This window comes from Dermacentor variabilis, chromosome 4, assembly GCF_050947875.1.
Source record: "Dermacentor variabilis isolate Ectoservices chromosome 4, ASM5094787v1, whole genome shotgun sequence".
NCBI lineage: Eukaryota > Metazoa > Arthropoda > Arachnida > Ixodida > Ixodidae > Dermacentor > Dermacentor variabilis.
Genome location: NC_134571.1, coordinates 224,104,850 through 224,132,278, shown reverse-complemented (window position 1 = coordinate 224,132,278; position 27,429 = coordinate 224,104,850). Strand labels below are relative to the sequence as shown.

General features: G+C 45.7%; 1 protein-coding gene, 1 long non-coding RNA gene and 1 pseudogene across 4 annotated transcripts in view; 2 read left to right on the top strand and 1 right to left on the bottom strand.

Annotated features, from left to right (window-relative positions):
• Positions 1-8,427, top strand: part of LOC142580131 (uncharacterized) — a 462,133-nt gene extending 453,706 nt beyond the window's left edge. For both annotated transcript variants that reach the window (XM_075690951.1, XM_075690952.1), the window contains exon 8: positions 6,817-8,427. In XM_075690951.1, coding sequence (XP_075547066.1) covers positions 6,817-7,569 — 753 coding nt within the window. In that variant the 3' untranslated portion in view covers positions 7,570-8,427. The remainder of the gene's footprint in view (positions 1-6,816) is intronic.
• A 7,400-nt stretch (positions 8,428-15,827) lies between these two features.
• Positions 15,828-20,941, top strand: LOC142580130 (uncharacterized). Of its 2 annotated transcripts, none has more exons than XR_012827575.1 (4): positions 15,828-16,139; positions 17,655-17,787; positions 17,850-17,913; positions 18,535-20,941. It is a non-coding gene; the product is annotated as an uncharacterized LOC142580130 (long non-coding RNA). The 2 variants fall into 2 exon arrangements; XR_012827574.1 differs by having other exon boundaries at positions 16,505-17,787.
• A 1,275-nt stretch (positions 20,942-22,216) lies between these two features.
• Positions 22,217-24,966, bottom strand: LOC142578530 (uncharacterized; annotated as a pseudogene).
• Between the last annotated feature and the right edge of the window lie 2,463 nt (positions 24,967-27,429).

Sequence of the window (27,429 nt, the reverse complement as noted above, 5' to 3'; positions counted from 1 at the left end):
GCACGCATACATGTGCACAGACATGCACGCGCGCGCAAGCACACATGGCAGCCCACAACGGCACAGACACACGCACACACATACACAGACATGCGCGCATCCACACACACGTACACACACACATACACAGCCAAGCACGCACACGCATATGTAGGCATGTACACGCACACAGACACACACGCACGTACACCCACGCACAGACGAACGCACACGCATACACACCTGCACGCACGCATGCACACCCACCCAGCCACACACACTCGCAGACGCGTACACAGGCATGCACGCGCACGCACATTCGCACACACATACGCAGGCATGCACGCGCATGCACGCGCGCACACATACACGCACGTACGCACATACACGCGGACGTACGCGCGCACCCTCATCCACTCGCAAAATGGAAAAGGTTACAATGGGCACGTCCACTTTCCAATAATTTGGCAGACATCGTCGTCCTGACGTGTCAATCCCTGCCGTGTTGGAGCAAACACAACGCATATGTGCCTTAGTACCACGCAAGGACGGCTATCGGACGGGCTGCGCGCACAAAACGTTGCACGAGGCTCCGTCTCGAAGCTCTTCCCTTCACAGAGCACAGCGCCGCCCTTCAACCGAAGGAGCGTCTCAAGAAGCGTCGTTGAGTGTAAATGAAGCGCAGTCGAGGGGTAGCGCCGTAATTAACTTGCTCGGGTCGAGGGGAAATTTTTCAGTGAATGGCCAATAGAGAAGACCGGAGCGAATCGATACGCCAGAATAAACATTGGCTGGGGTGCATAACCCTCTCGTATTTAAGAAAGTTGCAAACAGCGCACGAAGACGCAGAAAACGGGCCGAGAGAACAGACCGACCGAGGCATTCGCTTGCGAGGCTTTGTTGCGCTGCTTACAACTTTCTTAGATATGGATGCATACCAACTCGCCCAACTTTCGGTATTTCCAGACCCTCTCGCGCCATTAAGGACACGCTATCTTTTAAATATGGAAACCGTAAGTGTGTTATGGCCAGCACCAACCCATAAAGCTGATACTTGGATGAAAATGAATCTTGAGAAAAAACAAACAATCGCGCAGCAAGACAGGTGATATGGATCAGAAAGCGAAGGGGGTAGTTGATGTTCTGGTTGACAGGTAGAAACGAAGTTGTGCTGGCTATGTTGGGTGGGTCTCGCAGAGCATGGGGTTCAGTGATAAGATCTGCAGGCTGGACATCTTTATAGGATAGTTCCTTCTGAAATAGAGATTATGAACTAAAGTTTGCCTGACTAAGACACTAAGTAAATGTCAAGGTAGGTGCGTAAATAACCAAGTTAATCTCGTAGCGTTCAATTGGGTCCTGAACGCGTAACCTTACGTCGCAAGCTCCCGCACACTGCGCACTCTCTCTGCTGCGCAGCGGGCGCTGCTGCTGGGCTCGAGGGGTAGGACAGTGGCAGCTTTTGAATTCCTGTTCTAGGTGGCAAGCTCTCACTCATTCTCGCACTTGAGCTTTTGCGGCATCAATTGCAGACACAGAGGTGAAACGAAGCAAGGTGAACGTTACCACTAATGATGTGGTGCAGCAATGGATTTAGACGTGGGTTAGATTAATCGTAACGTCCATAATTAATTACTAATTGTCTCGTTAGCAGCCTCGCATAGCAGGCAAGTGTAAAACAGTTGGCACCTACAGACACAGGAAGTGAGATATTAAGATTAGAGCAGCGTGGAGTGCGGACAGGCATCGTAACGCGCGCTTATAACGGCGCTGCGACGGCCATAACGCGCCCAAATATTTACCAAAGTTCATACAGCCTGGGGAGCGACCCCGTACAGCGTATAATTGTTTAACGAGTCTGCAGACCGAGGCATAAACGCATGGACCCAAAGGGATACTTGAATGTCCGGCGTCTCCTGAAAAGTGTTTTGTGCAAATGAGAGGAAATAATTGTTACGTAACCTAGAACATCTTAGTTGCTTGCGGGCGCAGTAGATAAAGAGTGGCGCATGGGAAACGGCGGCTGTGCCCTTCATGAAGGGGCGGCTGTCCCCTGCGCGCAAGGAACCGGTGAAGCACTCGCAGGAGTTTCCGACACATACGGCGTCAAAATCGCACACGTGCCAACAAACAAAGACAGAACCTCGTACGCGTGAAAGACCCTTTGAAAAAGGCTTCCCGGGGTAATCACAAGATCGCACAAGATTCCGTGCTAGAGCTGCGACGCATCCTACTCAGGTGAAACTGTGCATTTTAGAAGAAGGATTCAGCAGCACCTGCACGATGTCAGGAAGGGCAAGGCAAGTTTGAACGCCTTGGTGGATCATCACCTGACTACTTACTGCATAATCGATTGGGATGCTACGGCATAATCGCGCCAGAGAAGCGCCTATGTCCAAGACTACTCTTAGAATTTTGACGTATTCGAACGACTAGAAACGTGATTAACCTGACACGGGGTAATCTCCTCGAGATATGCATGCGCACTGTGCGCCACCTAGCACAGAAATAATCGCCCCTGTTGCACTCATCTTCATTGTGAACAAGCGACCCGTAGCGGTCTCGAAACGTCACTTAATGGTTTATTTACTTTCAAACCTTAGGCGAGTGCCAGTTCTTTTCTCACCCACGCCTGACGAGTTTTCCTCATTTTTGGACTATGTAAAGGAAAGGACTGCAACGGCGGCAGATGAAGAAGTCAGTTGTGCTTTTTTAATTGCTCACAGTCTACGAGTCAAGCAACTGCGTGCATCGCTAGGCCTACAGCTTGTAACGGATGCGTTACGGGTCACCTAGAACTAGTGCACGTAAGTATGTGTAAATCGTAATGAATACGTCGCGTTCCGTATCCTGAATAAAAGCGATTGGATAATACTGCTGCGGATTGTATGGAACCGATAATAAAAGTATAACGTAGAAAACTTCAAAAGTACAAATATATAATTTCAGCATGGTTCATCTAAGAATTGCAGTTTCAATGCCGGCCGAAACTTTATCCGACGTTTTACAGTAAAAGGTACTTTAGTGCAAATGTCCGCTGGCAACGAAGACCATCGTACGGCGCTTATTACACATTTCCCGGTTTTAATAGTATAACCTAATTAGAGTGCCGCTGTTGACTGTCACGTCTAGGCATTATTAGCAATTGTGACTAGCAGAGGAAGAGATGAAAAAAGCGAGAAAGGTAGGTAGGTCAACCAGAAGAAATCCGTGAAAGGAAAAACTGACATCCACCCCTGTGCAGAACAAATCTACAAAGGAAGCCCGCCCGGGTTTCGAAGAAACAAAGCTTCATAAATGAAGAAAACTTGGTCCTGGTCCGCTACTCGAACCCGGGACCAACGCCTTTCCGGGGTGGTCTCTCCGCCATCTGAGCTAACCGGGAGGCTAGCACATTGCACTGAGAAGGCGAATTAATCGACGACTCGAAGGACCAGGACACTGGATATGGCAAATCAGTTCTACGGAATTCCGCTAAGTGGACAAAGGTCCTTCAGTTTGCTTGTGCTTCAAGTAGTCAATTCGCACTCGCGTTGCAACTGCTTAGCCTCCCGGTTAGCTAAGATGGCAGAGGGACTGCCCCGGAAAAGCCTTGGTCACGTGCTCGAATCCCCACCCTGGACGTAGTTTTCTTCATCTACGAAGCTTTGTTTCCGAGAAACCCGTGCTGGTTTCCTTCGCATCTTTGGGCTACATACGCGTGGGTGTTGATTTTGCCTCTCGTGAACCTCCCTCCACCTTGCTGAACTCCTCAAAACTTATCTGCACCAACAAATCGTTTTGCTACCGCACACGGGGGGGGGGGGGAGCGAGGCTACGTTGGTGGAAGTTTTGGTAGCAGCTTCAGGACGCAAAAAAAAACACACAGAGAAGCCCGCCCACAATCACCTAAAAAAGGAACGCCCTCTTGGACAGAAGCTCTCATTGTGAACTGTTTATGAGCCATATTGGTGTTTGTGTGAGTGAGTGCGTGCGGGTATGTGACTGTATATTCTTGCCCTTTAAGCGCTTATTAAAAGGCACTGCCAATTAGTCCGGTTACAAGTTCTTCTAGGCGTGGGATGTAGAAAGAGAAGAAGGAAATACAGAGAGATAGAGATAGAAACAGAACACACGCACGCAATCACTGCCGTTCGTAGCGCAGGATAACAGCTTGCAAGTTAGCAGGTTTGTTGCTCGTAGTAACTAGAGCAATGCATTCGGAGCCCTCTGCTACAACGGCTTGTGAGGTTGTTATTCCAAAAGGATTTATTTTGGCAATGCTCTTTCATCAATGCGATCTAGTGCTGTCGCGAACGACTGTCTCTCTGCGCTACAGAGGGAACCATTCTACTATCACAATCAGCCATTCTTGTAGGGAAGTCAGACGAGGTAAACTGTCGAGACATTCACTGTGCTCTACACGTCACAAATGTTACATAATCTCGCGCCTCAGTACAGTTCATAGAAATTGAGTTAATAGATTTTAGACAAGGAGTGTAATTATCCCGTCTTGCGAAAGCGTCATACTGGAGTACTGTACAAAGCATATTGATAACCACGAGGTTGTGTATATTATGTGGGAGTGAAAAACACTGAACAATAATAGGCATGCTTAAAGCGCAAGCCTTTACGGGGACGAAAAAAGAGACTAGGGGATAGACAGCGCTGTAAGAATGTTAAGCATGACCCACTAGCTACCCCAAATTTTCGCACCACTAAGTGATATCAGGAGCACAATTTGCTTATTTAAGCGTGTCGGAATCCTAATGAATGTGAATTGCACGGATTGTAAGTTTCCGCAAAGATTCTGGATACAAGAGGTCTTGTGAAAATAGTATGTATTTCAACTTGATCAGAGGTGGCACCACCTATGCGATATAGTCAGTGAAGCTTTTATCATTGAATGATGAATGCGAGCAGAATAACCTCAGCTTTAATTATATTTTGTAAAAAATACCCAGTTGCTGTTGGGCCATCTTATCGTACATATTTACAAATTCGTCATCCGTGTGTACTCTGTTCCCTGGAGTGATTTGTGTGTGATCATAATCGCTTTGTCATCCGCATAGAGTTACCGGTGTCGCTTGACTCAGCATAATCAATGGTAAATAAAGGAACAAGGATAAGACAAAGCAGAGCCCTGTAAACGATATTATTTTCTTCAGATTTTTATCTGATATGTGCGCATATTTATCCGGTTATTCAAGTAGCTCAGAATAAGATCGAGTCTTGGTGCAAGATGGCGGCAGAGCGCACGTCGTCGTCGGAGGACGTGACGCTGTGGGCCCCGCTGCAATGGCAGAAGCCTGAAGCCAAACCAAAACGAGAACTGTGAGGGAAGAGTCTTCACCCATGAAAGGCGCGGAATATGAGCATCATTTGCATGTCAAGAATAAAGCGGGCGGTTTGCGAAAGGAACTGCTCACGTAGTATTTAATATGTTTCCTAGTTTTCCACCTACATTGTTGAGGATTTCTTTGTATGTACGTATTTGCTTTCTTTATTATTTTTCTCGGGAACTTGTATAATGATTAAGAAGGAAAAGGTAGCGGTAATAAATAACATCAGCAAATGACGGATGCTCTCATTAAGCAAACTATTATGCATAGTGCTTATTAAAAAAACTCAGTGCCCTTCTATTCTGTGAAGAAGGATGGCCAGCGAAGTTGTGTATGTGATCCCCTTAAGGGGGAACTGCACCTCCGCCGCGGGTTCTTTTTTTTCATTTTTTTTATTCCTATTCTTGCCATACAAATTATCAAACACTGACTGGTTGGCCCGGCATTGCACTATCTTCAGGATCGGCCCACGTGTGGGGAATGCTTAACGCCTGCTTCACCTCCGCCGTCGGTCGGCCCACATCGGCACTATCTTCGGTATCGGCCCACGTGTAGGGAATGCTTAACGTCTGGTGCACCTCCGCCCCGGGTCGGCTCGGCATTGCACTATGTTTGAGATCAGCCCACGAGTGGGGAATGCTTAACGCCTGCTTCATCTCCGCCGCGGGCCGGCCCAGCATGACACCATCTTCGGGATCGGCCCACGTGTGGGGAATGCTTAACGCCTGCTTCACCTCCGCCGTGGGTCGGTGCGGCATTGCACTACCTTCGGGTTCGGCCCACCTATGGGGATTGCTTGACGCCTGCTGCACCTCCGCCGCGAGTCGGTCCGGAATTGCACTATCGTCGGGAAGGGCTCAAGTATGGGGATTGCTTAACGCCTGCTTCACCTCCGCCTCAGGTCGGCCTGGCATTGCACTATCTTTGGGATCGACCCACGTGTGGGGAATGCTTAACGCCTGCTTCCCCTCGCCGCAGGTCGGCCCAGCGTGGCACTATCTTCGGGTTCAGCCCACGTGTGGGGAATGCTTAACGCCTGCGTCACCTCCGCGCGGGTCGGCCCGGCATAGCAGTATATCCGGGATCGGCCCACGTATGGGGAGTTTTTTGCTTACCCATACACGAAAGTTTTCCCGAACGGTAGAGGTATACAGATTCGCTGTAAAACATTAAAGGCCCTCTACTATTCTAGATTTGTGCATACAACAACCGCTCTCTCATTCCTTGAGAATTCGCGACGAGCAGAAACTTGCGAGCGCCAGGTAGCACGGAGCTTCCCTTGGTTTACCACGACCACTGGTTCTCTGCTGTACGCATCGCTCTTGTGCAACTCTTGCGCACAAAACCACTTCAGTTCAATCCACGCTTCTAGTGTTTAGGCGCACAGATTGACGCCGCCGTGAAGGGAGCTGGAATTGCGGCTGTTGGAAGAGCCCATCCCGCTTTACTTCATCGTGAGAATAAAATGAGTGCCAGAAAGGTGCTGCTGACGCTGTGTAACACTCGCTTCTTGCAGGGTGCCGGCGCGCCTCCTCCGCCAACCCCGCAGCAGCAGCCGCGGACGGTGTCGCAGGAGGCGTCGTACCTGGCGCTGCCGTCGGACGGCGACCAGCCCGTTCAGTTGGCGAACCCGTTTCTGAACGCGGCGCTGTCGAACAATCCGCTGGCGGCGGTCTACCTGGGTTTGCAGCAGCTCAACCAGCAGCAGGCGACGCTCTACTCGACTGTGACGCAGTCCAGCGTCTACACCACCACGGACACGGTCTTCCACACCAAGCTGGTCAGCTTCTACGACGGCCGGCGGACGCGAACGCGCACACTGTCCGAGTCGCTGTCCACCACGGAGCGCACGCTGACCAGCTACACGACCAGCGTGGTGCCCTACCTGAACACGCAGGCGCTGCAGCTCCAGCAGTTCCAGCAGCAACAGCTGCAGCAGCTCATCGGTACCCAGCTGGGTGTGGTGCCGACGCAGCCACCGGCGCCACGCTACACCACCGTGACGTCAACGTACACCACCGTGACAACGGCCACGAGCTACAGCTCCAAAATCTACACGCTCATCTACAACGCGTTCAGCACGCGCTACCGGACCGTGACCAGCTCGAGTTCGCACGTGACCACACTGACCGTCACGTCGACGTCGTCTTACCTGGTGCAACCTACGGCTCCTCCAGCAGCGTTCGCGCCGCAACTGGCGCAAGCGCTGGCGCCGGCAACCACAGTCGCGCCCGCCTTGGTGCCATCGCAGCCGGTCGCGGCGGCGTAAACCTTGCGAAAGTGCGAACTGTCTGAAGTGAACTGTTCCTGAGCCGCACGTCGGCAGGTTTGCCCGCAGGCAGCGTCCGCCGATCGGCTGGCCAAAAATTTACGGCACGCTGCTTTCCTCGCTGACGGTGAGGTCGGCTCCACGACGGTTGACGAGGACGAGGCGGCTGCGCATGCAGCGGTGCCGTTTGCCATACCAAGAGAACTGCCTTTCGTGGTTTGAACGGCTTCAGTTCGAAGGTGTCGCACGAAATTACTCGAAAATTCAGGCCCATCTCCTGTGAGCAAGAAGAGAATGTTCCCAAACATATGGAGGGCGAGAAGCTCGATTTGTCCTGCAGGAATGCCCGTAACCGTGTTTTTATTTTCTTCGTAACGAGCTATAAAAGGGTATTCCCCACCATTTGATGCTTGCTGATTCTGACGAAAGCCAGCCTCGTCCAGAGTCTAATGAGCTTTGTTGCAGAGAAGAATGGGGCGCTGTGCAGTGAGTCGGTACGTCGAGAGACCAACCACCGTGCGCCGGCTTATTAACTAGTGAAGGAGGGCCAACCAGACGACTTATACTCGGCAGGGTCAACGACATAAGCATGTCGACCACTCTAGTGCACCTCGTCTTCAAAATTTTCGTAAATTGAGTGACTCTCACCAATGCCTCACCGGGCACACTAGCGCCGGCTATGTGAGCAAGACAAAAATTATTCGTACCTATTTATTATTCGAGCATGACATTTCTCATGAGAAAGAGAAGCAGAGTACTGTGTCTTTCTTTGTAACGCTTGTCTTTTGTTCATACAAATTTTCACCTTGTTGTTTTGAAGAGTGTTCATGTAAAAATAAAAGTCTACGATGTGTTTTACCAATGCATTTCTTTTTTATTGATATAAACAATACCCTTAGCACTTTCGCTAGGCTTCAGTTGTGTTAGTGCGCAGCTCTTATACCCCTGACACACGGGCACTCTAAAGTCCTTTAGGTAAGGGCACATCTACCGGAAAGGCGTTCAAGCTCAGTGCCACACGACAAATGAGTGTTTCTCTCCCGTTGAAGTTCCTTTGCGTGAAAGGAGATCGCGCATCTACTTTTCGAGTGGAAAAAGCGTTACTCTCGCACACAGCGTGCACAACTCGTCAATGGAAGGAGACCTGCCGCACAACTACGATGACCCACTAGTATTCTTTTTTTACCTTGCAGAAATGTTTAAATTTTTAGCGATAATCTGATTTGTCGAACAGTGAAGCTTTACTCTAGTTATTCTCTCAAACGCTCGCATCACGTCGCTAGTGCCGCCATGTTGAATTCCGGCAGTGTTATTTGTTGCGTCGTCGTCGGTGTGTTAGCATCGTGAAAACATCGTTCGTTGCGCGCGTAGGCTTACCTTCCGCGGTTGGTGGCTACAGGGGACAGTGCGGAAGCAGTCAACATGGAGCTGTTCATGATGAGTTTGATGTTTCCCACTTTCGCCTTGGCTGCGTTTACCTGATCTTCAAGAGATGCGAGAGCGACAAGCGTCAGAGCGACCTCAACTCTTGCTTCGTCGCTAGCGTTTCGCTGAGCCATGATGCAACTCCGCAGTTCTGTCATGCTAACACAATTGTGCAAATAACAGATCGAATGAAATGCGTTACGCCTACCCGCACGATGGAAGGAAGAACAAAAACCTGGGCAGCACCAGAATAAACAGCCTGCACAGTAAACATGACAGCAAAACACCGACTGTACATAGTTGCTGGACCAATTTAGATTGCTGCTAAGAGGTCAAAAACGCTAATAAAATAAACGAATATGCGCATTATAAGCCATCAACAACAAAAAAAGAAAATGGTTTTAGGTTCTAGTGTAGCTAAATGTAATCCAGATAAGCAGCTTTTTAAATATGTTCTCACTCTTGCGGCGCTCATCTGAGGAACCACCTAAAGAAGTTAGTGCGGTGCCGTGTGTCATAGGCGCAACTCCTTTCTGCAAAGGGTCCCTCAGAGTAACAAAAGGGGTTTACTGCAAAGGACAACTTTTTCCCTTGTGTCAGGGGTATTAAGCGCCCGATCCAGCGTTTAACGTGACGTACAACGGCGGCGTTATAACTCGTAATCGAGCCAACTAGCACAGGCGAAAGTTGAAAGCGCACGCGGAGCGCAGCGGCGTAGGAAAGAGCGCGCGACGAGGAAAGTAGAGGAGCCGCGGTGGAGAAACAGCCTGCGCATACGCATCCGCCACAGCGTGGCCGATCTCATCTGCACTTCCTAGGGGGGGGGCTAAGTTGGCGAGGGCTAGGCTCGTCCGCGGCGTCAGCTGCTGAAGGCAGTCCGCGGTACCAGCATGCGTGACGTGTATCGCTGCTCTTGCAGAGGGCGATGGTCAGTGGGTATACGAGTAAGGCTGGCTGTGACGTCCCTCTGGGCATTGTCACCGCTGACGCTGGTGGTACGATTTCCCCGCGACGAAGGGCCGCTTTCGTCGTTGGTGGAACGAAAGCGTGAGAAAAAAAGCGTAGCGCCGCGCAAGATGGGCTGTGGGGTGAGGATGGCTACCGCATGGCGCCCGAGTAGCACGTGTAGTCTGTATGGAAACAAAGCGCGCTACTCATGACGTTCTCTTCCTATTATACACCGTGTACTTACATGTTCTCAATACGAAATATTGTGAAAAGAAAACACGCAAAGAGCTGCGTTTCAGTTTTGAATTAGGGAGCATCGTAATCGACGGTGATTTTTTGTGCACAAAACGCAGCAATGTCAGGTTTAAACCCACACTTAACGTGACACAGTTAATGTATATTGACACATAGAAGTGGCGGGGAAGATCACAACAGCAAAAGTGTGAATAAGATAGCTTTTTATTGGGCGAACCTGTGCTCACAAAAGCAAGTTACCCTCACAGCAGAACGATAGCGGTGGCGAACACAGTCGGCGATCGTCGGAATCCGATGAGCGGGCATAGCGCGTCGGCTTGAGTCGTCGAAGGTTACAGATTAATAACTGTTGCCCACGTGTCTTCGGGCAAGTGCTTACAATAGCATTACACAAGGTTGAATGACAACGGACAACGGTTAGAACCAACGATAACATACAAGAAACTTTCGATACATGCAGGCGCGTCTTGCGCTGAGCGATAACTTTTAACATTTGTTCCCCGGTGAAATGCGGTGACCAGCGAAAGATAAACAAGTAAGCGTGTCAATGCCCCTCTCTTGACCAGCATCGTCTTGATGCTACGAGCAGGCGTGAAAGCAAATAGGCGCTTAATAAAGAACGACAACAAAGAAAAAAAGTCCCTAAATTCCTCAGCGCGCGTGGAAAGGCTTAAGACACTTTCTTTTTATTCACGATACTGTTGGCCGTAAGGCCGTTACAGAGTGGGATTTAAGACATCACAAATACAAAACTGGGCGTTACAACAATAATAAGTTGTCAAACATGCAAATTGGGTGTTACAACAGTAAATTGCAATGATCAAGCGTCAGTCATAAAATGCGGGTAAATGTCATAATTCGAGCAGTAGTTAAAGAAAATACAAAGTGGGTGTTACAACAGCGAATTACATCATCGAAGTGTCTGTCATAAAAAAAACAGACAATTTCTCGTAACACTCCGACAATTCATTTCGAAATTACATCAATAACGTGACATTGATAGAAAACTGATCAACTAATAATTTTAACAGTATTAGGGCACTTTGGCAATCACTCTTCTCACTCATGAAAAACACTCGAATTCATAAAACATGCGATATGTGGTATATCTACTAGTTCATAAATAAATAAATAAAAAATTATGTAAAGGAAAAGAAGCAAACAAATTTTCATGTTCGTAATAACGTCATTATCAGTTTTTCGAAGGTTTTAGCTCAGGTGCAATGCATAATCGATAATGGCAGGGTGTTCCAGATTCTTATTGTTCGAGGTAGGAATCAATATGTATGTATACGTGTCGATATGTAGCTGTGGCACAACGAACATTGAGTCGTGATTTTTTCTGACAATTCGTTGCTTTCTTTTTTGGGTGGGGGGAAGCTATGTAATTTGCAATGTTGATGTTAAAATGGTGTTTAGAAAGCAAAATGGGAATTTTAGTCTTGCCACTAGGCGCCGTTGGAATAAAGGTGGTAGTTGAAGTAGGTTTAACATCCCTGTTACCGAGTCGGCGGAGGAATACATGGACAAAATAAGTCATGCTGCCCTTCTTTGTGCCCGTTCGAGCTCATTTTTCAGACCCACTTGGAACGGGTCCCATGGCATGTTTGCGTACTCTCACGCTGGCCTCACATAGGTAAGAAACGCGGTTTGACAGATTGAGGCGCAATTACTTCAACTTCCTGCGCAGAAACCAAAGTTTCTTTTTTTTCGGAAGCGCTCGTGATATTTGTGATATGCGTTTTTCAGCTTAGGTTCGTCGTGATATCTATCCCAAGGTATTTGAGTGTATCAACTGCAGTGACTGTTTGGGAGTTCGCAAAGTATTTGGGATCTAGGGCATTCTTTATCTTGTTGGATACACTGAAAAAAAAAGAACACTGTCTTTTGTTCATTTATGCTCATTTTCCTGTTTTCACACCACATTTCAATGACAGCAAGAGCGTCACTCAGCGATTTCCGACCATTTACATCATTCATTTCCCCGTAAAGTAGACAATTATCTGCATGCAAACGTACGGTGATGTCTTCACTAACAACGCAACTGATATCATTAATGTATGCTCAAAATAAAACAGGACCTAAAACAGACCCCTGTGATACGTAGGCCTAAGCTCCCAGGTAGGGTGGTCGATTTTGTACCATTCGCTTCCACATACTGCGTTCAACCGGACAGATATGCGTGCATCCATTCTAGCACATTGCTATTAATTGCCATTCGAGCCAATTTACTGTATCTTGTTATTCAAAGTGCTAGAAAAGTCGTTGAAGGCTCTGATTAGATGCGCGGTGGTAGAAAGGAGTTGCCTAAACCCGTGCTGATTTGGAAAAAGGTCTTGTGTTCAAAATAAGCCTATATGGATTTCGAGATATGTTCGAGTAGCTTGCAGCAAACACAGGTCAAAGATATGGGACAATAATTTTTAATTTGCTGCTTGTCACCTGTTTTATGTATTGGGATTACTTTTGCCACCAACCAGTCGTCCGGAAGTTGCTTTTGAGTGACTGATGCAGTAGATATTATTTCCAAGAAGTGGGCTACCCATTCCGCATATTTCGTAAAAATGCGTTTGGTATTTTATCCAGGCCAACCCATTTTTTTTTCAACCATGTGTTAAATAAGTGACGGAATTCCTTCGTACGTTACTGTTACGTAATGCATTAGTGCTAAACGGTACTGATATCGAGGAAAGGGCAATGAACCAACTTGGTCTGAAGCAGTAAAAACTGACTGAAGATGTTGTCACAGTCTGTAACGTGGTAAGAATAGGTCCCTTCTGGTGGTGGCCCTTCTGTCCCTTCTGAGGTCCCTTCTGATGGTGGCCTTGGGGACAACAAAGAAGAGTAGAATTTTTTTTTTTTGCGGCTCTAGGCTGGTTGACTCCGCAATTAAAAGCTACCAGTGAATTGATCAGCTATCAGTGAGTAGATCAGTTTTATGAAGATGTTGAATTAGCGATGCGAACAGGGCAAACTCAATATACCGTAGTAATGGGCGACTTCAGTGCAAAAGTGGGAAAAGGCAGGCTGGTCAACAAACAATTGGCAACTACGGCGTCGATTCTAAAAGCGCTAGAGGAGAGATGCTGGTAGAATTCCCAAAAAGGAATAAGCTTCCAATAATGAACACATTTCCGATAAGCGTTGCAACTGAAAGTGGACCTAGAAAAGCCCTAATGGTGAAACAAGAAGTGAAATTGACTTCATACTTTCTGCTGATCCCAGCATAGTGCAGGATGTAATAGCGATAGGACGGGTAAAGTGCAGTGATCATAGGTTAGTGAGGGCTAGGATTCACCACAATTTGAAGAGAGAAAGATCAAAATTGGTCAAGAAAGAAACAGGTCAACCTTGAGGCAGTAACGGTAAAAGCAGACAAATTCAGGCTGCAACTCGCAAACAAATATGCAGCCTTATAACATAGAGCTAATGAATGAAACCGTAACTAGGTTGGCTTCAGAGGCGGAAATTGAAGTGGGAGGCAAGGCACCAAGGCAACCTGTAGGCAATCTCTCCCAAGTAACAAAGGGCCTAATAAATAAACGACAAAATATGAAAGTGCTCAACTCAATAGATAATATAGAATTCGCGGACTGTCAAAACTGATCAATAGGCGAAAATAAGTGATTTTCGAAACTATAACGTGACAAACACTGAAGAAGCCGTAAAAAATGGACGCAGCTAGCCTGCAATCAGTGGGAAAGAACCTTGGCATGGGACAAACCGAGAGGTATACACTAAAAGATAAGCAGGGTAATTATGTCAGCAATTTTGAAGATACAGTAAAAGCAGCGGAAGAATTCTGTACTGACCGGTACAGTACCCAGAGGAGTCAGGATGCCTCAATTAGAAACAGCAATGAACAGTATACAGAAACCCCTCCTATAACTAACGATGAGGTCAGAAGGGCCCTGTAAGATATGAAACGAGGAAGACCAGTAGGAGAAGATGGAATAACAGTCGATTTAATCAAAGATGGAGGAGACATTGTGGTTGGAAAACTGGCGGCCCTTTATACGAAGTGTCTATCGGCTGCAACGGCCCTAGAAAACTGGAAGAATGCAAATATTATGCTAATCCACGAAATGGGAGACGTTAATGAATTGAAAATTTATAGGTCCATCAGCTTACTCCCAGTATTATATAAATATTTACCAAAATAATCTCCAATAGAATAAGGGCAACACTGGACTTTAGTCAACCAAGGGCAGAGGTTGGCTTCTGGAAGGGATGCCCCACATAGAATCACACCCATGTCATTAATCAGGTAATCGAGAAATCCGCAGTGTATAATAAGCCTCTATATACGGTTTTCATAGATTACGAAAAGGCATTTGATTCAGTAGAGATACCAACGGTCATAGCGGCATTACGTAATTAAGGAGTACAGAACGCTTACGTAAATACCTTGGAAAATATTGTCACGTGGCAGTGATGGTTAAGAAGGCAGCAAAACTGTGATTAACGAAACGAACGTTTTATTGGGCGAACTTGTGCCCTCAAAAACAGGCTACACTCAAAGAACAACGGTAGCGGCAAACACGATCGGCGGTCGTCGAAATCTGATCAACGGGTCAAGCGCTTCCAGAATTTTCCAGACTAATCGCTGGGACGCGCGCGCCTTCCACAAAGTTCTACATTATTCGCGTCGCGCACAAATGCTATCAGATTACACAAAGTTCGGTCACAGATAGTGGATGGAACCATCGATAACATCCCAGAAACTTCCGACACATGCAAACGCGTCCTCCACTGTGCGATAACATTTGTTAGGCGGTGAAACGTGTCGCCCGATGAAGGCAAGTACACGTCTCAATATATACAGAGGTTCTAGAGCTACCTTAATTCTACACAAGAAAAGCAGGAAGATACCTACAAAGAAAGGGGTCAGACAGGGAGACGCAATCTCTCCAATGCTATTCACTGCATGCTTAGAAGAAGTATTTAAGCTATTCAACTAGGAAGGCTTAGGATTAAAGATCGACTTCAAATATATCAGCAACCTTCGGTTTGCAGATGACATTGTTCTATTCAGGAACAATGCAGACGAGTTACAAATAATAATTGAGGACCTTAGCAGAGAGCGTGTAAGAGTTGGATTGAATATTAATATGAAGAAGAAAAAGATAATGATAAATATCTGGGTGGGGGGGGGGCACAGCAACAAGAGTTCTGGATCGCCAGTTGAACTCTAAAATATTTGAAGGAGTACATTTACCTACCCTATTGCAAAACCCAGTGCCACTGGGACCCAGTGCGCCGGATTATGGGCCCAGTGCAGCGCGCTGGACGCTTGGAAGGCGCGGCGTACTGGGAGGCACTGGCGACCCGAGCGAAAAGCAGCTCTAGCGCTTTAAATACGCGGTGCCAGGACACCGTATATATTTTTTTTTGAATGCAGAAAGCAAAAAATAGCGTTTTAGTGCGATGAAAAAAAGAAAAAGAAGTAAAAACATCCAGTATTCAACCAGTATTCGAACGTCCGACCTACAGATCCCAAGCACGGCACTTTACCACTACGCCACGCCAGCAGACAAAATGCGCAGACAATTTGACATGGCAAAACCGGGAAGCAGTTTGTTTCGCAGGGCTGCATCTCGTCAGACATGGTTGATGCGCTATAGGCACCCTGCAAGGGTCAGGCGGCGCAGCGATCGGCTCAGCCATCAGCGCCACCGTGTCAGTTCTGCAAAACACTGAGGCGGCCGCTTCTACGACGGCATGCTTTTGCGGCACTCGCTTGAATCATGTCGGTCGTGCTGCATTGCGGATTTAAGGCAATTGAAAACCTCGAGGCTCATTTCCTACCATCGACGCTTGAACAAGGACGCCAGCTTTACGACAACAATCATGTGTATCGTGTCAGAGAGGTGAACGGCACGGACATCTCGGCGAAGTGCTTGTCACAACAAAGCAAGAAGGCTTAAGACGTCGAACTCCAAGTAAGTTGACAACTAATTATTTTATTGCACTTGAGTGTGCACATACGGCTGTAGAGCTTTTTCGACTGTCATTTGTAGCTTAATTACTTCGAACGTTCCTTGCATCTCTCACTTCTAGAAGTTTTGGCGAGTTGTGAACGATAAGCAAGAACAAAAGGGAAGGCTTGTGTCCCCGTCAGTCTCTCTTTTGTTCTCGTTTATCGTGCGCTACGTGTCAGAAGTGCACTTGCACCTCGCTTCCCTGCCGCACGCTCTCGCTTTCGTTCCCGTCGACAGTCTGCTCGCGATGTACTACGTATGCGTGTGCCACCGCGCGTCATGCCTAACGCTCACCTCTTTTTTTCGTTCGCCGTCTTCATTTACAGCTGTCGATCGCGCCTCGAACTATACTGAAGGGGACGTGTACGTGCCGTTACGGCACCCTCGGTGACTGTAAACACTGCGCAGCGGTGGTACTTTACATCAACCTGCACGAGGACGTGTCGTGTACGAGCGGCCGGCAGTCATGGGGGAAACCATCGACGAAGCCCGACCATGACGACAGAGTGCCACTGAGAAAGCCGTTTGGAGCTCGGATGCTCTTGCTTTCTGTTCTGTGTGCTTTCGCTATATTATTTAGCCTTTTTATCCTAGCTTGTGTTATGTATGCACTCCGAATTTTTTCTGTGCAGTCTACACGTGAATAGAAACAGCCGAGTTTTTCGCTAAAGCATCATAGCAATACAAATTTACGAAAAAGAACTCTTAATTACTCATGCAGTGTTCATTACTATATACACGCACATAATTGCTATTTTTTATTTCACGAAGTGCAATTAAAGCATGCCTTTAGAATTTTCTTGCTTGAACCAAAGATGGGTCACTTATGAAGGAAAGTGTATCCTTTTTACTGTGCAACCTGACATAACCAAGTAAGCAGTGTTTTTCTTCCCGCTTCTTCGCTCGAAGTCTACTCCTGTACGAAGTCAAATCCGTCTTTCTGTGTATTATTTTAATGCCCTATCCTCTTTCATGTCCTCCTGTTTGCAGATAACAACAGTCCCTTTGTGGGAAACAAGCAGCCTGCAGAGCTGCCGCCTACCTACGTCACCCAACATTTCGGGGGCATTGAATCCCCTTTTACAACTGCACTTAAGGAGATGGAGAAAAGTGAGGCGGAGATTAGGCGTGGCGAAATTCTTCATCGAATTTTCGAAAAAGATCGAAGAGCATTGCTGCATCAAAAGCTTAACATACTGCTTAAGTCACCACACAGACCACTTCACATGCTGGACGTGTTAGGAGACTTTCCAAAAGTAACCATAGCCCCAAGGAACCATCTGCAAGGGCTGACACCAGAGGAGAGGGCTTTTTACAACGATTTCGTTGTATGCGAGACGGTTAATGAGCAATGCGTGCTGAATGCTGGGCAGTCAAGTTGTCCGAGGTAACAATGGTTCAGAAAGCATTGCATAGGTATATTTCTGGCATGTTCGTTTCGTTATGTTTATGTTGTGTATATATACGTCTATGCAGGTGGCACAAGGAACGCAAAGTGCGCATCAGCAGCACAGCAGCTCATACAATTTTGCGTACCCGCAGAGGCCCTAAAGAGATTGTTCACAGCCTTTTCGAGTCCAATTTTTTTCGTCCGAGGCTACAAAATATGGTACGTTAAGATTGTTGCATCTAATTAAGCAATATAAATTACATGTGTGTGTTCTACATTAGGAATACGTATGGAGCCAGTGGCCAGGAAGGACTTTGAGCAGCAGCGTGGTGTTACGGTGCAGAGGTGAGCACGTCACTTGCGTTATCTGGAGAGCTAAGTACAGCCTATCTTGCGATAAATAAAAAACATAATAGTTGGAATCATTTTCAACTCTGCAATGTTTAATGTTACAGTACATGTCGTTTCATATCGTGCTGCATATTGTCGCAGGCAGCCTATAGGTGAACTGACAACACATCAAAGTACATTGTACTCTTTTATGCTGATGTGCACAGCATGACAGTGGACCTGAAAGGCACGAGGGAGGCAAGTGCTTGCCTTTGTTGTACCCTTGTGTCCAATGTTGCGCTGTGCACCTCGTCATGGATTACCAACTATCCCAGTCTCGCACTGTGCCTCTTTTATACATCTTTGTCAAATTGTACTAATGTTGTAAAACATGTTTTATTAACCCTTTATTTTGTCACCATAAGCACCCTGTGTACATATTTTTCTTCGTCTGGTCCCTTGTGTTCTCTGGCGCTTTTTTATTACGGATATGAACCAACTAGCCTAAATATACATCTTGACTGTTAGGAAGCTCGAGGAAATGTTGACAATATTGAAGTAAGTAATGGGGAAAGAAATAATCTGTGCAACAGTTTTTGTCTGCGTAACACAATTGAGCAAAAAATGACATTTCAGGTGGGCCTGTTACTTCACCCGCAACAGCCATGGCTTTGTGGAAGCCCTGATGGAATGTTTTGTCTCTCTGGCGAGACATGCTTGCTGGAGATAAAGTGCCCATACAAATGCATTGACAGAGGGATTTTTGACGATTCAGGGCACAGCATCCTTGACTATGTGCATCATGTTGATGGAAACCCCATATTAAGGAAATCGCATAGATACTATATACAGGTCCAGATTTTGATGTACCTGCTTAATGCAAAGCAGTGTTTCTTTTTTTTATATTCAAAGAAGCAGAGCGTGACCATGGTTGTCGGTAGGCATGATGCTTTCCTTCAAGAGGCCATTCCAACTCTTGAACAATTTTATTTTCAGTGGATTTTGTGTGAACTTGTAAGGCAACAAAGTTAGTAGAATGAATGATGCCTCGCTCTAGCGTGGTACGTCTATTTACTGAATAGGGTTTTTCAACGCTTGGTATACAAGTAGAATACATTTCATTTTATTTAAAAGACATCAGACTTGCTTTTTTATTTCATTAAGGTAGAATATTTCGGGGTAGGGAGCTTGGGCAGGGATCAAACGCTGGAAGAGACAGTATAGTATAAGGACTAGCGCAAGTGACTGTTGCATCCTGGCGGCTATACCACGCTGTATTTGGGTGAACGTGAGACTGTTCAACGTTTCAGGCGTCGGAACATGCATCGCATTATGTTTGGTTCAAGAAATGAATATAACAAATTTCTTTTTTTTTATTTTCCCTGGCCCTTCAAACTACAGTAAGCTAAATTACTAGGCACCCCCGCAATAACTAATGTGTATGAAGCCATGTTTGATTGTGCAACAGGCCTTTCTGCAGTGCTGCCTGTTCAATAACATTTATGGAATGGAGGACGAAGTAGCTCTTGCCGACATAACTAAGACGTCAACAGTGATGCGCAAATTTTGGCTGCGCTCGTCCTTTCATTGTATTTTGCCACGACAGTTCATAGTAACAATGAGTAATGCCCCCAGCAGACACCCTATTTTGTACGTCGTATCCTGTTTTTCCCGCTGTCATCACTTGCTATTATATGTGCAATTTTTTCTTTTTTCCGAGAGACAGAAAGTCCTCCCTCATGGTATTTACTTGTAAATGTAGTACACCGTATGGCATAAGCGTTTTGGTACTATCAATGGATCAGGCGCATGACTTTGTGCTTAGCAGCAACACACCATAACCACTGTGTTGCTGCAATTTGTGGGCAACTTAAGGACATACTCCAGCAAAACGCCATGGGTAGGGAGATATATATCTGAATTTTCTGTACGCATCTTGTCACGCATGGTAAATTGGTCTATTTATTCTTTAGGCAACCAACCAGACTAGTCATATTGTGCAAAAAGTGATGTTTGTTTACTTGCTTCTGCCTGTCCTCATATTCATTTCACAGCAAAGCGTTATCTGTACTTCACGTAAGCCTCCTGCGATACAAGTCACCAGGGTCAGGGATGCATGGTGCTGCACTTTTTTTTCTTCAGTGGTATTAGTATTACCGGAGTGAATGCTCATCTGAATTTTCTGTATGCATCTTGTCACGCATGGTAAATTGGTGTCTTTATTCTTTAGGCAACCAAACAGACTAGTCATTGTGCAAAAAGTGATGTTTGTTTACTTGCTTCTGCCTGTCCTCATATTCATTTCACAGTAAAGAATTATCTGTACTTCATGTAAGCCTCCTGTGATACAAGTCACCAGGGTCAGGGATGCGTGGTGCTGCAGTTTTTTTTTTCTTCAGTGGTATTAGTATTACCGGAGTGAATGATCATCTGAATTTTCTGTATGCATCTTGTCAAGCAATTGGTGTATTTATTCTTTAGGCAACCAACCAGACTAGTCATATCGTGCAAAAATGATGTTTGTTTACTTGCTTCTGCCTGTGCTCATATTCATTTCATAGCAAAGCACTATCTGTACTTCATGTAAGCCTCCTGTAATACAAGTCACCACGGTCAGGGATGCGTGGTGCTGCAGTTTTTTTTCCTTCAGTGGTATTAGTTTTACCGGAGTGAGTGCTCATCTAAACCTTCTATATGCATCTTGTCACGCAGTGTAAATCAGTGTATTTATTCTTTAGGCAATCAACCAGATTAATCTTTTATTTTGCAAACAATGATGTTTTGTGAAGCGTAATCCTGCATACTGTGATGTCTTAGCTTTTGCTTCTCACTTGTGTTTCCTAGTCAAGATTTGTTAGTTATGCAAGCTTTAAGGGCTCATGTACGTCTAATAAGCTTTAGAAAATTTCTGAGGGAAGTTTGCGCATTGAATTTTCTGATCTGAGGCAACACCTTTTTCTTTTACATGGTCAAAGAAAACTGCACCCACATATTCATGCTTGTGAAATGAAGTGGGAACAATAAATACTGATTGTAAAATGTCCACATGTGTCAAAGTTTATTGACAGATTAAAAGTGAGTACATCTTTCTGGTGTCTTAAATCTGCAAACACCGGTGACAGGATTCAAGCAAGACAGGTGCTCTTTGTCCGACTAGAGCAGTTGCTCAAGAAGAGTATCAGCCAATGGAATTCGTTTTCACTGTGTAAATGTATGCACCTTGAAACATGTACATAGAAAATCCGTGAATAATGTACCATCAACTTAATTTGACATGCGAACAGGAAAAAAACGGATCATAACGCCTTTTACGTGTAATTGTAAAGTGCAATGTGTGAGCATACTCTAGCCAGTTTCTAAGCACAGAGGAGTGCCAAGTGTACGTCTTGAGAGTAAATGAAGCGTATTAAAAAGGTAGGTGAACCTGAAAACAACGAGGCACTGCTGTTCTGAAATTGTTGACAATTTATTCTGATAGTGCATATATAATTTCTCATTGCACCAATATAGTGCCCAAAGTCAGGTCAAAATAAATATATTAAACACATGATGAAATATACATACAATGTAAACAAAGCAAGCTAATGAAATTAAAGAGGAATAACTATAACATCAAGAATTGAGAACTAGTGGACACAACAAATTCTGTTGTGAAACAAAGGCGATGACAAACAAATTGTTGCCTTACTGCAGACTGCACATATGATAAACACAAATGTGTTCGGCGCAAACCTAGAAACAACAACAGTACCGGAATAAGTTCACATATTGTACAGTGCATCCTAGCATGTATTTTGCTGTACAAGTGGAACAAATGAAAAAAAAAACATAAAATCCTACGACGGTCACGTCAAGGCGCCACTTATATACTAAATATATTAAACCTAGTGTAGTAACAACACACAACAGCATTACTTCCACAGATGTTGCAGCACTCATTTCAATATTAACTGTGTCGAGTAGACAAGATTTTCGCCAAGGGGAGCAGTGAAACGTTGCGCTAACCTATGTATTAGTGCCCCGTCAGTGCATCAGATCGATAAGGAATTTACATTCCTCACCCTTGGCTGAAGTTTCTAGGCCTCCTCCACTGTCCCCCTCTCCCCGAAGGTTCTTTGGAATGATTTCTGTCGGCCCACTTGCACGTGGCCTTGTTGCTATCTATCACCTACACTTGCTGTCATTATTGATGTAGTGATGCATGCCCCATTGTTAGGCGATTTTTATATGTAAAAGAAACTGTAAAGTTTTTTTTCACGATTCTCGATCGCAGTGCATGCGCAATAACGTTCCTGGTGGTTTGTCTCTGAAAATATACTTAGTTGCAAGTGAGTGTCTTTCCTGTCCACGTCTCCTTTTTCCGCAACGCTTCTGCACTCCCCTTTGCAAAAATCATGTCAAACCAACTAATTCAACAGCTTACTATTATAAAACAAATATATAAGCCATTTCTAGTGCAACACACATACAAGGCTCGTTTTCTCCATTTGTACTTGAAAATAACTGCATTTCGTCAGAGCATGCACAGACGCAGCAGGAACAGTCTGCTGCTAGGCATGAAGGTGTGGCTGCCATTTACTAATTTTTGTTTTGTGAACCTTCCTCCACCTTGTGGATATTGACAAAAATGATCTGTTAAATGAGGCAGTTGCTACGCTAGATGACTTGATTCTCAGTGATTTAACTGAACTTAATTATTGGAGGCTGAAGGTTCGTCAGCACACAGCACACGTGAAACACGTCTGTCATGAGTGCTATCATTTCAATTGGCACCCTGTTGTTTAAGATGTTATGCACTTTAATTCTCTGGATCATCCTCTCCACATGAACTCGCACTTGCGAAATATTATGTGTGTCCCTAAGTTCTTGAGCACTGAACTGAGGGCCTTGTAAAAATGGGAGCATGACAAGTACAGCATTTCGTTCACCAATAACTGTACGTATCCCAGGAAATCCCTTGTCTGCAAGTATTTTATCACAAGACTTAATGAAATCAAGGAAACCAGAATCGACAGTAATATGTGTGTCGGACACCCTTCCCCCACACGCATCTGAGTGGAAACATATCATCCCGCCAGGTGTAACCCCAACAAGAAATTTCAAAGTATACCCGCCTTTGTACTGCGAGTACAGAGTCCTCTGCTGCTGTACAGTAGGTGGCTGCTCAGTGCAGATTTATGTACAGTCAATTATCATTGTACAGTCCGGATAATGTGCCCTAAAACAGTCTGGCATGGTAGCCTGAATAACTCTGAGTGGAGGACGAAAAATCCATTGCTTTGTAGCAAATGCCAAGGTTTTGAGGACACTTTTGAAATGCCGTGAGGCTGATGTTTCACTAATGCTGAACAGGGTAGCCAGGGATGAATAGCTCATGCCAAGTTTCAATTTCATCAGGAACAGCAGCAGTCGGTCTTCTTTAGATACGTCACATCTGCGTTCAGTCGAGACCGGAAACACACTCAAGAGCACGGCGAACACCACCTGACTTACATTACATAAGTCCTCAAGAGCACTTGTACTCCTTGAAACACTTTCGTCGCCAGCAAAATAGCTTGTCCGATGGTCTGGACCACTGTGCTTGCTGGCAACATTCGGAATGTGTTGCACTTCACAGTCGCGTGTCTCGTGGTGGGTTATCTGCGTTGACAGGTTGTTGCCTTCAGTGCAGCAAATAAACACTGAAAAGCTTGTGGTCGCGCTGCTCGCCTCAGATGTTTGAGTTTCCTAAGAGAAATTTCATGTTATATTAGGGAGGTGCTGCTCTCACAATTCTAACACTTCATAGCAATTAAAAAGTATAGACTTTGACATGTTCTCAAAAGGTTTGTTATGTGTCAAATCTTGTAAGAATAACTAGGGTACAAAATTGTCAGTGCAACAGCTGGTCTACAATTTCTATATCGCTGCATTCTATTCATAAAGTCATGGCTTTCATGTGCAGCAGACGCATTTTATTGACATGACTGCAATTTGTTTTCAGCTTCTACAAAGACGGCCAATTCCTTCTGTTTACACAAAAGCACAGAAGACTAGAAGACTAGGTACTTAAGAAGATACTCTCATTCTTTTGAAATTTGCTTCACAATTACAGTAGTGAGCAAGGTACTAAAATCACTGTCGGTATAATCGACTCCATACTTTTGGATATGAAAGAAATTAGAACCTTATAACAAGGACTCTGAAAGAATTATGCAGATCAAAATGCAAATGCTGGAGTAATAATGAAGCAAAACATTAATGGAGTGGTTAGTAAATGCTGTACAACTAATGACATTGCTTGCCAATTGTGTTTACTTTCATCCATATGCAACGTGTAATATTATGCAACAGTTATTTTTATGTGCCACAAACGCAACAATTTCTATATCTCTTATGCCATGTTGGCATTTAATTGTAAATACATTTAAGGCTTTTATATTCCTTGTGTAACAGTGGCACATAGTCATTCTGGAAAATTAGCCAATAATTCGCACATACTGAATGGCTAAATCATAAAAAATAAAGTACCTGAAGGAAGCCATTAAATACAATGCACTTTTCATTAAAGAATTGGTGTCCTTTATATATGCCTACAGGCCTACATTACGGGCTAATGTGTTGTGTATGAAATAATGTTTTATTAGACTGAACAGTCATCCACTTCCTCGCACACCTTGTTGGTTAACATACAGTATATATAATCCTGTGAGCTGGTACTACCATTCAGAGCACGTATAAGCTTCACATATGCATCCACGAATATGTCAGGCAAGAAACCATAGACTCATGCCAAAGTGCAGGAAGAGGCAAAGAAAGGTTTAGTTCAAAATTTTCTGCTGATGAAATGTAGTGGGGTGTTTCTGCTAGTGCACAGTTTCTTATAAAGCTCACCACTGATCTGGCTGCTACGTGGACCTCAGCGGCAGCACCCAACAGGTTCAGGCCATCCCATGCTGCTGCATCTATAGAATCGCTAATCACCTCGGCTGGTACAGAGATGGCACGGCTGCTGGCGTCTTCAGCATCAAATTCTGCTACTTCTGCCGCACAAGGCGCTGCAGTAGCTGAAGCCGCAGATCTGTGCATCTATGTGCAAACGCACGGAAAGCTCAAGTGTGACAACCTCTCTATGTAATTCGGCCAGTAATCATGTTTGCATTAAAGTGCGATACCACACCACAGGCCATATTTTATTTCTGACGAAGGCACGCAAGATGTAATATCGAAAGAAAGGCTTATGTGTTGACGGTTGTCGAAGGAAAATGAAGTATATGTGATATCCCTAGCAGAAGTGTTATAACAATAAATGAGGATGAGTGAATAAAAGCAATTCAACAACATTAAAAAATTTATACGCCTCAGCATCGCAAGTCAAATGCAGCTGAAGTTGCGGCTACAAGAGAATCCCCCCCCCCTTCTGTTGTGGCTGCTTTTTATCGCATGCAGCCCAGTGCCCAATTCGTTGCATGAATATATTTTGCATTACTGCAAATATAAACCTTCAGTTGAAAGTCAGTGTTGTGTTGACTGGTCACTCTTCCGCATGCTCATTCTTTAGCTTTTTTGTTTTTCATTACGTATCAACTAGCTCAACACCAGACCCTCCTGAAGCGACAAAAGTAAGCGCGTGTACAAGGGGCCGTCCGATACGTATCATATGTAATTTTTTACCGCGGCACGAGTAAAGCAGGTACCTGCTGAACCAGGAAATCTGTGCAGAGGGAGCCGTGACCGCTTCTTGTAGACAGGTGGGAATATTGTTGGCAGGTAACCCGGATGATTCTCGATGCTGCTCTTTTCTTCGTCGACGAAGTGCCTCGAACAAATTCTCGTATTGTTATTCGGGCTCCAATGTGAGAGGTCATCACCGCTGAAACATGACAGAGAGCAATCAGCTGACACTAAGTAACGCGAATACTGAACAAATGTGTGCTAGCGTGCGCGAGAGAAATGCTAATTTGCGAACACTCGACGTGCGGTGCAGTGCACTCCAGCCTTGGTTCCGTTCTACGCGCGAGAAAACATCGGCATGATTGAGTCCGGTTCCAGCACTCGCGTTCCCGTACGGAGTGCTTACGAAGCTAGATTTGACACGTAACAACCACTGCACGTTTGTTTTGGAGCGAGACGAGCTAAACGCCTATTTAACCAATTTACAACAGCAGGAATCAGTTGACGCGCCTTTATGCAGTTGTCACTTCACTTGGCCGTTTACGCCTTCGTTCGTTTAACGGAAATTCGCAAGAGCGACACTTACTTGACGCGCCGAACCGCGACGATCCACTTCAGCCGCCGGTTTGCTTCCCACGGTCTTGAAGGGAAGCGGGAAAATTTGATGCCGTCATCACCTTCGCAGTTGTGGCAATCCTTAACGCAGCAGTATCTGCGCTTGTTCTTCTTCTTCACACCTCTCACGGAGGAGCTGCCGAAAGGCAGCGGTATATCCATTGCAAAATTGGAAAACGAGGCTGTCAGGCGTGCTTGAGCGCAGTACGAACAAAGGTGCCGCGGCGGCGAAGGCCTACCCACGGGTGCTCACCGCCGCTGCTAGGTGGCGCGACGTCTACAGCCAAACTGCATTGCAGGGTGCTTATCGCTCAGCAAATAGAACTCACGCTTGTACCAGAAAGAAAAAGTTGCTGTCCGTATTCAGCAGTATGCTTGGAAGTGCCACAACATCGATTTAGTTTTTTAGTACTTCGCACGTAACCTGTGACTGGGAGTTGTCGCCGTTGTCGCAGTATTGAGTGGACATGAAATGCAGAAGTCGTTCAGAGGCGCGCGAACGGACCCCGAGTTTGAAGCCCATCGCTGACTGATATTATCGCAGCGATAACAAAGCTCAGGTGATTCGTGCGCTTCCACTTTCCCTATTGCAGTAAAAAAGTTCTGGGGCTCAAATACACACATTTTAGCTTTCGCCAGCTACCCGCGCCGAGATCGCTCCCCACCGAAGCTTAGGCCTAGCGTATCCGCCGAGTCCGTCCTCAAGCTATCGGCGTGTCTAGGCGAAGGAATCAAGAAATCTAACAAGGATAAATCACTCTATATTTCAGCTGTCGCATCGATGTTCTTAAATAAACAATTTTTTGATGTCTACAGTGCCAGCACAAGAAGCGATGACCGCAGATGTGACGCGTCATAAACACAGGCAGGTGTGCTATCGCCGAAGGCGCCCAGCACTAGCCTGCGCTTCTCTGAAGAAGATCTATGTCTAGACAGGCGTGTTGACTGAAAGGCATCACTGAACTAAGGAAACGGTGCATATTTTGTGAGTGAAGAACAAGAAATGGCTATCGAAATCGGCAGTAACAGGCCATACACCATTCCGGTCGGCGGTTGATTTAGGACTTTTTTCTTCGAAGTTAGAATAGCAATAGCAAGTGAAAATCGATGGTGTGGCACTTCCAAGCATACTGCTGAATACGGACAGCAACTTTTTCTTTCTGGTACAGGAGTGAGTTTTAGTTGCTGGGCGATAGCGCATCAACCATGTCTGTACGAGACGTAGCTCTGCGAAACAAACTGCTTCCCGGCTTTGGCATGGCA